Source organism: Melozone crissalis, unplaced genomic scaffold, assembly GCF_028551555.1.
Source record: "Melozone crissalis strain CALT ecotype California unplaced genomic scaffold, PUWL_Pcris_2 ptg000016l_1, whole genome shotgun sequence".
Classification (NCBI taxonomy): domain Eukaryota; kingdom Metazoa; phylum Chordata; class Aves; order Passeriformes; family Passerellidae; genus Melozone; species Melozone crissalis.
This window is the reverse complement of record NW_026535794.1, coordinates 28,397,615-28,411,290: the sequence shown is the minus strand read 5'-3', so window position 1 is coordinate 28,411,290 and position 13,676 is coordinate 28,397,615. Positions and strand designations below refer to the sequence as shown.

The following is a 13,676-nucleotide window of genomic DNA, read 5'->3' as shown; positions in this document are numbered from 1 at the left end:
AGTGCAGCCTCTTCCCATTGCTCAAAATGGTAGCTGGGAGCAGTACTTGCCCTCATCAGACAAGTTCATCTCACTCACAGCACCACAGCGCCCAGCAGGACAGTGGGCAGGCCAGGAAACACCTCCTCATCACAGCACTGCTGCCTCTGCTAATCCTAGAGCAGGACAGAAGCGTGACAGGGTCAGTTCAGCCAGCCTGTGTCATGCCTCTGAGGTGGGGTGCAGGCACAGAAGTTTTGCATTTCTGTAGGGAGTCACAACTCTGTGCTTATGGAGCAGGAATGGGATCAGAATTGGCTCTTTCTGCTGGTACTCGTGGTGGGTATGTCAGCCCCTGCCTGAAGCATCTAGTGCCACTGCATGAGCAAGTTTGGCCACTGATATGGAAGCAGATTTCTAGCTCACAGGAAGGAGACTCATTCTGACATTTGTCAGAGGAGATAATTTTAGGAAATCTTCTGATTTCAGTGGCATACTGGATGACAAAACAAATATTTAAAGTATGTAATTCTTTTCCCTAGAAAATAAATCAAGCTTTTCTAAGAAAGCTGGAGATGCCAAAAATCCACCCTTCCTGATGTGGAGGGAAGAAACAAACACAATGTTAGCTCAACAGCAGTTAGCCTGGGAAAGTGTAACAGCAAGTTAAGAGACAATTTTGTGGAAGGAAGGAGAAATCCAAACAAAGAGTACCAGAAAATGGAAACAGTTTGAGCAGAAACAAGGATTGATACATTTTAGATGTTTGTGAGGTTAACTACCCTCCTGATTTATTAGTAGCACATTTCAGAGTGGATTGGGACAGCCACAGCTGAGCTGCAGACCCCATTATGGAAGCAGCACTTACAAAAGCAAGGATAGCACGACGCAGAACAGAAAATAAGCCCTGACTGCAGACACACTCACTCAAACTGGACTCATCACAGGGGCAGCAATAAAAGCAGTTAATCTAATTGCCTTGAACTACCCATTTCTGTGCCCTCCATATTCAGAATCCTAAAACAAAAGCAGAAACTTCTTTCATACACTGCTGTGCAAGTGAAGAAAGAATTTATGCCCTGATACAGTAACAGTGCACTACAGGATCAAAACGCCACCTTGGTGTTTTCCTGCTCTCAATCATGTGTTGAGGTTGCTACAAAACAACAGTGCCACACAAATGGAAGCCTGGCAAAGAGATGAGGGGCAAGGGGCAGCATTCCCCTCAGAGCCTATGGAGGGGGAGGGCAGGGAGGCAGCCTGCAGCTGGCCCATGTCCTCACTGGGGTAGCACAAAAGTCCAACTTCTCTGCACCTGCCCCATGCAAGGATCAAGGGGAGCTGCTCTGATCAGTGCTCCCACTCACATGAGCATACCAGAAGCTCCATTCAGAGCCTCCAGAGGCAACCCCAGGATGGGCCTGGCAGCAGCAGCTGTGGCCAGGGGCAGGGTCCCAGAGCCACCCAGCCACAGCTGCAGCAGGATGCAACCCAATGCTGTGACTCAAATCAGGAGCAGGAGGTTGCTCTCTAATTGTCAATCTGTGCTCTTTTCAAAAGAGTTTTACATGTAAAATATGTGCCACATCAGAGCCAGTGTGGAAAGTCTGTACAAGGAAGTAAACCAGAGCATTGTTTGCTTGGGTTTTTTCCCTCTTCAAAAATCTCCACTACACTGGGTGCCACCTCTCCTTCTTCTGAACACAGCCACAGCAGAAAAGGTCTTTGCAAGGATATGGACAGCCCACCCAAAGGTGTCCCCACAGCAAGCACGGCCACGGGCTGGTGGCTCAGCAGCTGCTTTGCTCTCAGGCAGTGACTAGTCATGCTGCATATGACCACAGTGAATGAAAGCACCACAAAAAATAATTGCACTCCTGCATGCACCATTAGCTTTACTTCCTGAACTTAGTATGGAGTACAAGTCAATATCCTAGCTGTACATATTCCATTTTATTGAAGTACTGCTTTGTGACCCTGCTTCCCTCTTCCTCCTCTTTAGAGAATGAATGGGAGAAGCTTAATTTAGGACACAAATGCCAAGTGCCACTGCTTTAATTAGTAGGCCACCTGTAGCAACACATGAGTGTTTGTTAACTTTTAGAGATCTGAAAAATCCATATATTGGGAATTTTTCTTCCACTCTGCTTTGATCAGTTCAGTTATGACATCTGGAATCTGGGTATTTTAAGTAAATTGTTAGACTCCCTTAACTTATGAAGAAGGGGCTCGCTGGGGTTACTAGAGACTAGGTGCATATGGTCTTGAAATAGAAGCAGAAGTATGCAAAGCAGTGTGCTTGGCCCCCAGCCAAATCAATATGCAATTTGCCACATTCTTTTACTTTCTACACACAGTAATTCTGTGTCTTTCTTTGTTTGGTGCTGTCCCAGATGGATGCTCCTTCCTCACACAGAGCTGATGGCATGCTCTGGTATGAGGCATGGTGTTAATTCAGTCACTGTACAGCTAACTCAATAAAGCAAACATTTATTCTTGCAAAAGTGTTCTCAGATGATTAATTATCTTAGACTGTAATGCCCAATTAACTTAATACTGCCTGGGTAATGAAGGAAGGAAAAGGTATAGACTGGCCTACTCTACTGTTTATCTGTCTTCCTAGCATCAGCCTGATCTGATTTAGTTCCTGAGGTGCAAAACTTTTTATTCACAGCTACGTCATCAACAAGTTTGCACATTACAGTACCTCTATGAGGTGCTCTGGCTCACTCCCTTCTTCCACAGTAATTAATTTGGACCTTCCATTCCGCTCGTTGTCCCGAATGCCAACAGCAACCTGTGTGGCCTTCAGCCTCTCATACTTATTGCATGATGAGCCACACCACTGATAGATCTCCTGAAATAATGAAAAGAACACACACTTTAGCAATAGGATTCAACACAGCAAAATTATGGAATAAATTTCATTAATAATTATCCTACTGGATCTAAATCACCAGAACATCAGTGAATCTACATCTTTCAGAAGCACTTTCTAGAAGAGAGCTGCTCAATCACATAGATATTTGTAGTATCTATGACATAGTCTTCAAGTGCACCAGGAGAGACTGAGGTTGGATATTAGAAGAAATTTCTTCACGGCAAGGGTGAATAAACACTGAAATGGGTTGCCCAGGGAGGTGGTGGAGTCACACCCCTGGAGGTGTTTAAGAAAAGACAGGATGTGGCATTTAGTGCTGTGGTGGTGTTCAGTCAAAGGTTGTACACACTGATCTCAGAGGTCTTTTCCAACCTATTTTATTCTGTGATTCTGTAATATGCAAGATATTTACACAATATAATTCAGCTTCCACATAACTAGGAGATCACTAGAGCTCAGAATAGTCAGAGTTTTGGTTTGACAGAGTTTTATCCCAATTACATATAGAGCTTTAGCTAATTAAAGAACCAGGAACTCCTAAATTTGTGACTACAAATTTTATACATGTCAGTTCCTCTTCTATGGTACTTCAGCAGTGCTGGTACTCACCTGTGTCAAGAAACAAATTCATTTCAAAATCTCAAGGAAGATCCAGATTGTAAAAATAACATAAAAAACAATGTATTACTAAAGTACAGTTAGATCTTTCAATCCAGATTTTATTTGCTGACCTTTTGCAGAATGCAGCATGTTCCCAGGGCACCTCTCAGGAAAGTGAGACACCAGAACCAGCCTAAGACAGGTCACCTGATTCAGCCAGAATCTAAAATCAGAAATCTAAATTCTTTATTCTGAAATGCTCCAAGTTCTGGATGAATAATAGGGATTGCCAAAACTTGAAGCATTTCAGAATAAAGAATTCAGATTTTGGTCTTGATGAAAATTACTAATGAAAGGCATAACATAAGCTGCAGGGAGGCTAGAGGCTGGGCTGAAAGGAGCAAGTCCAAGGAAATTACTCATTTTGGCTAGTTAGTTCCCACACCTTCTCCTGGAAGGTAATTTGATTCTTCACATGATTCTGGCAAATAGTTCAAATAGTACAGCAATAAAGGTACACAGTCTTTTTCAGTTTTAATTAGGTTCAACTGGTTTGTGTTCATCTGCAATGCAAATTTTAATCAGAGCTCTCACTGAATAAATTACTTGGGCTTAGTTCTATGTTGCATACACAACTGTATAAAACTTAAGATTTCAGATGAAAATCTACTTAATAAAAAAAAAAATCAAGTTATTTCTGCTGACCACTGTTGGTCTTTAACAGTACCTGAAAGGGTGGACTGAGACAAATGAGGGATGAAGCACAGGTTCTCAGTACTAGCAGATGCAAATTTTTATAAGGCAGCTGACATTCATGGCATCTGCATACAAAACAGAGCTAGTGACTTCCAACAGTTACTTCTCACCAGTATGGACACAAAAATCCCCCACAGTGAGATCTCAGTGATCTCACTGTTCCCTTCCAACCCCTCTTCCCCCCTTGAAAACCATCTCTTCAAAGACAAAGATTTAAGCTTTGTCAGGATTGCACCACAGAACTCTATCCCTTTCAACTTGCAGATGTTATGCAATGAAAGCTGTGAGGTTTTCAACTTGCCTTTAACAACCTCACTGTAGGCTTTAATTAAAAAACTGCTTCTATGTTCTCATTTAAATGCTGTCAGTTTACCAAGCATCCAGAATGTGGTGACCTAGGTCTGTCAGATCTGGACCTGATATTAAATCCAACTTTCTACATTTCCCCAGGAAAACAAAATCTCTGTTCATACTCAGGGAAATAATTTTCTAAAGAACTGAATGTGCAGAAAGTAAAATGTGTCAATCTGAGCAGATTTTTAATACATTTGTTATTTCCAGGCACTGCTTCAGCCCTTTCCTACCAAATTCATGGAGACTTTCCACAACACAGACTCCTCAGCATCATTCTCATCTTGGCCTATATCCCACTAATTGAGCTTATTTGAAATAGGAATTCTTTATTTCCCATAGGAAATAGGGAAAGAGGCAAGGCAGCTATTGCCTTATCTCAGTGCTGATGTGGCAATTGGTGGAGATTGCTCATTCAGAGAGGTTGGAAGTGCAGCTTCAGTTGTACCCATTGGCCTTCTCTTGGTTTTTTGGTAACTGGCGATGGAACCTAAAACAAGTAGTTGCATCTACAAAATGAGTATTTTTGCTGCACTGACCACAAAGGATGTTGTGAGACTTGAACTGCCACTGCAAATTACAAAGACCTTGACTTCTTGGACAATAAATTCACATTTTCTTTTCTTAGCCTCTCCTAAAGGCCACACTGCACCCAAGTTACTCCACAATCACAGTTTATTCTCCCTGTCTGCCTTCAGCCAGCAAGTGACCAAAATGAGCTCTCCTACAGTCCACAGGCTCTAGGCTTCAAATAAACCTGAGGAAGTAGAAGGACCTTTAAAAATCTACAGTTATGGATTTCAGATTTTTAAATTTGCAGGCTTCATTATTTTCCTTAAAAATAATGTTCCGTGTTCCAGGTTTTCTTCTAGTGCATAAACCACCACTTGAATCAACAAGCAGTGTCTGAAAACATTCTTGATCTGGAGATTCACAAGCTCCATTTTACATGGTTATTTGAAAAATACTGATTTTAAAAGCTAAAGAAAAAATAATCTGCTTCTTTTTAGCACTAGAGAATAAAGACACTATTTTTTATGAAAAGCCTGAAAGTTAAACTTCATGTACTGTATAATCAAATAGAAGGACATGAGCAGCCACAGGCCATGAAAATGTCCCAAAATACATAATATGGAATGTATTTACTATGATCACTAAAATATCTTAAGCATTCAGTGCTAGAAGCTTTCAGGAGCTTGGATTTAATTAATTTTCTCTTCTGAACTCAAACAATCTCATTTTCAATGTATCTAATTTTGAGGCCTCTCAGCAGAGAGGCTGAATATCTACAAGTTTGCCTTCCTGATGTAACTTACCCATTTCAACCTCTAGGCAGATTCAGTTTTTCAACAATTTAAAACCAGGAGAAGGGTTTTAGAAGTTAAAGCCACTTCTTGAGAAGGCTAATATTTAGATCTGAATTTACCTGAAATACAATCAATTAGTAATCTAACCATGTTCAACAAATCATCGAGCATTTGGGTTGTATTTAGTTATTCATGAATTTATTTTTTAGACATATAAAATGCTCAGCCAGGGGCAAAATATGGTATTAAGCTTCAGCTCACTCACTACTTTCAGAATTTCCTAGCTGTACTACACCTTCACTATTTTTAGGTTTGTTTTGCTAACTTTATTTGGCATTGGCAGGTTGACAAAAAATGTTTCCATTAAAATGAAAACAGACTTCAAGTGTTCACTCCCCTCAAAATAAAAGAGCTTCATTCATCACTAATTCCTGTGCCAAACCCAGTTTATTTTCAGAAGTTTGCACTAGTAGTATTTACTTTTTTAAACCTCTTAAACAGAATTCTGAGAGAGACACACTATATTAATGTATGTTGATATCAAAAGTTATCATGGTGAGACAATTAAGAGCTGAGGATGAGAAAACATCATAATGTATAATTTTGTAATGAAACTAACATTTTAATGAATATAATACATTGAGTAACATTGAATAAATATAACATAATGAGCAACATTTTAATGAATATAACCTTATAATGAAATATGTTACAAAGAACAGCAGTGACCACCCTAGAGCTCCTGAGTGAGGTTGGGAAGGCAAGCTGGGTCTGTGCCATGCACACTGTGGTCAGAATGAGCCCTCCCCTCAACTGCACATTTTGGGGAAACAGTTTGGTCTCCCACCCACAGAGTGCCACAATTCACTGCTCTTACTCCAAATAGCTTCTGGCCTGCAGAGTGACCTTGTGCAAGTCACATGAGGTTTCTACAGCACATTAAAACATTTAGCTTCTACACAGAGGCTGTGCGTCAGGATGACTGTGCATGGCTCATGTGGAACCCTGAGCAAGAGCACTTGGCACTTTTCCCTGCATGGAGGGGGACTGTGAAAGTACATCTGTTTCCCGCTCCAGCCCCAAATGGCATGCAGAGTAAGAGAAGGAAAAACAAACAAACAAAAAAATTACTTATTTCAGAAGTGACATAAAAACCAATTTTTTCCATTCCAACACATAGCCGCCTCTGTATTCAACAGCAGCCTCCTTAGTCTGGAGGGACATGAAAATACACTTTCTTTTCTAGATCTCTTGTGGCCATTTCTGTGGATCTTAGCCAGGACAATGACAGGAAAAGCAAAGAATCTTAAAGTTCATCATACTCTATGGACTGGAAAGTTTCCCCTCACCCCCACCCGTACACAGAAAAGGAGCTGAACCAGAGATCAGTGTTTAGGCTTCAGGTGGGCTGGACACACATGTATCCACAAGGATTCAGTTAAGTTAGTTTCCTCCCTGATGTTGTAGGAAATCCAGATGTTTTGCTGCTTGAGCTGCTGTTGTTAAGAATTAAGATTATCCTGGTATTGACCCCTTAATCCATCGTGGTATAGCAAAAGCTATTCCTAGTGCATGCTAGCAAAACAGGTTGGAGAGGAGAAATGAATGTACCAAGTGCATGACTCGGCTATATCTGACTTATTTTTAGTCTGAAAATTTGTTCCATTTGAGTCAAATGGGACACTCCAAAGACTGGTTACAAAGACACTATTGTAATTTTACTAGTAATTTTAATTTTTTAAAAAATCCATAAAGTTTTTCTCTAGTCAAGCATGCCCTAAACATGCATTTCAAACCTGTATGTCTCTTGAAAGATCCTAATTTACAAGCCTCTACTGTAATTGCTGATTTGCATTCTCTTACATGAAGAGATAATAAAAAGCTAAACAAATTAAACTGGTTTCAAAACTCTAATTAGAAATAATTTGTGGTGAAACCTTCATTTAGGTAGAAAATAACAGTGAAATGTTAAAGTCTCGTAAACCTTAAAATATTGAAATAAACTTTAAATTTTCATTAGAAAAGAACTTAAGCAAAGCATCACAAGCTGGCATGCCTCTATTCTTTTTTTGGAGGCCCTGAAACACCTTAAACCCATCCACCTTTGCCCACATGGGAAGAAAGGCTGATGAGGCTTGTAAGGATGGGTGGGTCAGGAGGAGAAGAGCTGTGATGTAGGAATCCCCAAAAGAGCCAGCACTCTGAAGTACTCACCTCCTGAAGGAAGCAGAAAAAAAAAGCCCAGCAATGCTAGAGGCAGATGAAACACACATGAATATTGGCAAAGCTTTGGACACATCTTATCATGCTACTGTCAGAATAATGGGCAGGCACTCAGCTGAGACTCTCCACAGTCATTAGTGAACAGCTGCTCTGATAAGGCATGAGTTCCTTTCAGCTTGTTAAAACTCCAGTTCTGTAATTAAACTTAATATGTTCAAAGAAGAAATGCCAATACAAAACATAAATAAAGTGGGGAAAAAAGTAAATATATGAACTGCAAGCAACAGAAATACATCTAATGCCTTTAATTCTAAGAATCTGTAAAACACTGGCATATTACGTTGGTATTTGTATTTCAAACACCAAGGTTTTGGAAATAAAACAGAGAGCCCTAAAGAAAGAGTGTGAAGCTTTTTGTTTATGTTTTTGGTTTTTTTTTTTTTTTTTTTTTTTTAAGTACAGAAAAGTCCTAAATCAAGAAAACAAAATCTACATGGTGGGGAAAATAACTGAACAAAAATAACTGTAATGCAGTGTTTTTGTCAGTTTACTGACATCAGGATTTTTAAGGAACTAACAATATGTACGTATTAAGAATGTTTGGATTCAACTAGATTAATATAGGCTGCTGAATGCATTTTTCTCCTTAAATTCTTCCTTTTTATACTTCTTTCTTGACTGTTGAATTCTTGACACAGGCAAGGAAAAAAAATCCTCACATTTCACTTATCCATAAAATCTAACTTTGTTGAAACTGCAATACAGTGAACCATTGAAAGTTGTGAAGTTTTGATAATCCAAAACAAACTGCAAATTCATTCAGCCAGAACACCTCTGAGGCCACCATGAGCTAAAAAAAAATTAAAATTACTACTAAAATTACAATAATGTCTTTGTAACCAGTCTTTGGAGTGTCCCATTTGACTCAAATGGAACAAATTTTCAGACTAAAAATAAGTCAGATATAGCAGAGTCATGCACTTGGTACGTTCATTTTTCCTCTCCAACCTGTTTTGCTAGCATGCACTAGGAATAGCTTTTGCTATATACCACGATGGATTAAGGGGTCAATACCAGGATAATCTTAATTCTAAACAACAGCAGCTCAAGCAGCAAAACAACTGGATTTCCTACAACATCAGGAAGAAAAAACTAACTTAACTGAATCCTTGTGGATACATGTGTGTCCAGTCCACCTGAAACCTAAACACTGATCTCTGGTTCAGCTCCTTTTCTGTGTACGGGTGGGGGTGAAGGGAAACTTTCCAGTCCATAAAGTATGAAGAAAAATCCATACTCTGAATACTTGAACTGAAGTAGGGGGCATTTCCTCCATCTGATGACTGAGGCTACAGCAACTTCCAGAATGCTGGCATTTACACTGCTCAGTAACTGGTTCACAAAATTACAGAAAAATTAAGATGCTTGCTTACCAAGATACACATTTTATAGATAGAACAACATTTTAATGCTGCTAATAAGTTAATAAAGAACCTAATCACTTTAGTTCTTCAAGCTCAGCTACTTGTTTGGCAGCTCCCTGCTGCAGCATGAGCAATAGTTTAACTCTCAGCTGGGGGAAACTGGAGAAGAGGTTAGTTGTGGGAGGAAACATGTGAATGGAAAACCTACATGAGCCAGTTGTTAAAGCAAGGGAAAGCAACTAAAATGTACAGTGATGAATGGAAAAATGCAAGAACCTGCTCTTCCAGCCCTGTTTATACCTTAACAGAGACTTTGCTTATTAAAGCAATTAATATGCCTGTTGTGAGCTGCTTGGAAGAAGATCACAGAAACCACCAAGACAACTGTGCTTAAGGCTGCAATGTGATGCTGAATCACACTCCATGGTCATAACCATAAAGCAAGCATCTGTTATCTTGCTCTTTAAAAAGCAGAAGTTACTTTTCTTTTCGTAAACATAATTTAATCTACACCAAATTAACAGCTGATATGAAAAGCAGCTGTCATAAAAAGCCAGCCTTTTTGCCTGATGTATTTCTTCAAGTGTCTTCTTTTCTTCTTCTGACATACTTATTATGTGTTCTGTTAGGAACATACTGACAGAGAGATCATGATAAAAACTCTAGTCTCATACTTTTGAGTTCTAACTTCATAATTTTCATTTGAATTCACAAAGCCCTTGAGAAATGCATACACTGATTGCTATATAGCACAATCTGTTTCTAAGAATATTGTGGGTTCTTAGATTTCAAACCAGCAACCTCTTGGCTGTTTATAGATCAGGACCACTACAGGAATAGGAAGAATGGACAACTGAGTACAATATACCTTCAAACTTCATTTAGCTTGAGCTGTGGTTATCACCTCTGCACTCTTCTTTTGGGAGAAGGATGATGTTCTGCCTGGAGAACTTTTATTGTACTGACAAAACTTTCCAGCTGCTATCAGGCCCAAGCTGAAACCTCAGTGGTAGTTATCACACACTGCCCTTCACCCCCTTATTTTTACAACTGCCTCTTCATTTCTCTGAGAGGGCTGAGCAGTGCATAGCTCTCTGCCTGCCCTTTGCAGCTCGTGGCACTGCTGCTGCCCCCCTATCAAGAGATTAATCAGAGAGAGTCAAGTCTTACATTTCACAGAGCTCTATCCAAATACACACAGAAAGAATATTTTTGCTGGTCAGTAAGGATACAACTTCAGACAGCCTTCATATAGCAGGGCTTCCCATACTGAGTTGGGAAGCATTCAATAAAACAGTTGATCAATTAATGTTGCTTTATTTTATTGTTACTCCCGTTATTTCTGCTCCATATTTTGATAATCACCCAAATTACTGATACATCTCAACATTCCAGTTCCATGAACAACCAGCATACATCAATATACACAGGGTTAATCTCACAATACTGACAAGTTTCCTTCCCTCTTTAAACCAGGAAAATTGACAAAAGATGTGAAATTCTTTAGCACATCTTATCAGAAATATACAAATATACAGTATGTTTACATATGCATCTAGATAGATACTAAAAAACAGCCTCAAAAACTGTATGTGTGTTATTAACTAAATGGCACAGTGATTCATCTTTCTCCCTGCCTTCTGTGACCATTTTCCATGTCTGCCTGCTCCTTGGTGTTTTGAGAATTGTCTGGTGATGAAGGAAGAAAAAGGACAGTGTCTAAGGGGAGGTGGCTGGAGGATGGGGTGAAGCAGGGAGAGCTGCACCTGGAGGTAAAGGGCAGCACAGAGCAAGGCCAGGCAGTTCAAGGCCACCAAGAACTGTCAAACCCACCCTGGTGCCTTTCAGGTGGGACATCAGCAATAGTTCAGGACAGGATTGGAAGGGCCTTGAGGAAAAGCTGTATGAGGATCAGCTGAGGTTACTTTCTCTGTTCAGCCTGGAGGAGATGGAGGGAAGATCTCATTGCAGTTACAGCTTCCTCCTGAGGGGAAGAGGAGGGGCAGACCCTGATCTCTTCTCTCTGGTGTCCAGTTACAGGACCTGAGAGAGTGGCTTGAAGTTTTATCAGAGGAGTTTAGGTTGGATATTAGAAAAAGGTTCTTCATCCAGATGGTGGCTGGATGCTGGAATGGGCTCCTCAGGGACATGGTGGCAGCACCAAACCTGATAGAGCTCAAGTGTGTGTGGGCGTTTCAATGCTCCCAGGCACATAGTTTGACTCTTGGGGACTGTGTGGGAGTAAGAGTTTGACTTTATGATCCTTGCAGGTCCCTTCCAACCTAGCATATTCTGTGATTGTGTGGCAGAAAAGAGCAGCTCCTGGGAGGCCTCAAGCAGAGCTACACCTGGACAAGATGCTCTAAGCAGCACCTGACCAAGGAAGGTGTTCTCCACTCCAGGCCCTCTCAGCAACCACCCTGCACTTGTCTTGCCTGCCCAAACGCTCCCTCACAGGGTCACCAAAGAGATGCCATGGAAATCCCATGTAGAAAAAAGCACCCCAACTTAAATCAGGGTCTGGCATCCCAGCACTCTCCTGGGTCACTTCCTCTAAGGAAGATCAGCACAGTCACAGCTCATGGTGTTAAAGAAGCCTGCTTGACTGAAAGGTCTTCCTGCATTTCCCACAGACAACAATTCCCCTCATAGCACAGACAGTGCTTTCTCTGCCTCCTGCAGCTATTTTCTCTGCCAGCCAAGAGAGTTCTAAGGAGGCAAGATGAGACCTGGGCAGGGTATTTGAAGCACTGTAAATGTGGTTTACTAAAACATCGGCCAAGGCTCTCTGTGGGTTGTGCACATGGGACATGGCCCCAGGGGATCCTGACCACTTTTAAGAGAGAGAGGGACTGTCAGGAGGCAGGCAGTTAGAACACTATTTTTTGATCTTATTTCCAGCCAAGGTTTGACTCCAACAACTTAGAAGGCTGGATCAAGATAGGATAACCTTCATTCAAGGTGAGGCTGAACAGGGCTCAGAGCAACCTCAGCTTGTTGAAGATGCCCCTGCCCATTTCAGAGGGAGTTGATCTAGATGACCTTTAAAGGTCACTTCCAACCAAAACTATTCTATGATCTAGATATGAGATAAACATCAGAACTTGAACTGTAAATATGTGAACCTGGCTTGAACTGCCCACACACACTTTTTGCTTAAAGCATTATCACTGTAAAGAAAATCCTAGTGGTAAATAATGATTTTATTCCTATTCATTATGATCTTTCATAACTTTCCCTTATCTGTTCAAACCGTGAGTTTAAAATACTGCAGTAATTGAGAATTAACAGGAAAACTGAAATAATTTTTTATTATATTAGATAAGCAGCTTGATAAAATATAACAGGAAATGGACAGCACAAGCAATTTTTCAGCTCCATGGAGACCATCCTTCTGGTTAGCTAAGAGACTGGGGAAAGTAAATCTTGGAAATTTATCTCATTTGACACACTACAATAATTTGATATTAAAAGCACTGACCATAAGCTCATTATTTTATGCAATTACTGCCCATTAGACAATGAGTCTGCAATAAATATCAAAACTCAAAAGCAACCCTACTTAAGATTGTTTCAACTGTTAAGTAATGGAGTCTACTTTAGTGAAAATACTTTTGTTTTTTCAAAGGAACCTTAAATTCAATTAAGAGCTCCTGTAAGGACTCATAAAGCCTCCCTCATTTACAATGGGCCTTTAGTCACGGAAAATGTCGACCTGAAGTACAATTATTTCAGCTTGAAATATAGTTCTTATAAAACTTGAGCAAAGTTTCTCCTGTGACACTATTTTCTACCACACTCCTTTATTTAGAGGCCCTTCACTAGACTTGTATATCATCATCCTGAACTATGTCAGCTGTTTTCATCTCCTACAAGCATGGTCTGGTTTATGCAATAACTATGTAATAACATGTGACTATGAATATCTTGATGCAAAAACACTCTTTTCCTTAACTTGTCAGTACATTCAGAAAAACCCATTTCTCTTTCACAACTGACATGACAAGACCAAGAACTGTATTAGACATGTGATTTGACTAACATTTCCCATTGAATGGCAAAAAAAAAAAAAGGGTTCTAGATATTGTTCACATCCAATCTTTCTTCCTGCAGTGTTGCATTGCTGCTTGACCTCTGTCTTGTCAAACAGTGAAT

General features: G+C 40.2%; 1 protein-coding gene across 3 annotated transcripts in view; it reads right to left on the bottom strand.

Moving 5' to 3' along the window:
• The window catches only part of SCIN (scinderin), a 68,339-nt gene that overhangs the window by 27,519 nt on the left and 27,144 nt on the right, over window positions 1-13,676 (bottom strand). For all 3 annotated transcript variants that reach the window (XM_054273350.1, XM_054273349.1, XM_054273348.1), the window contains one exon: window positions 2,687-2,836. In XM_054273350.1, coding sequence (XP_054129325.1) covers window positions 2,687-2,836 — 150 coding nt within the window. The remainder of the gene's footprint in view (window positions 1-2,686; window positions 2,837-13,676) is intronic.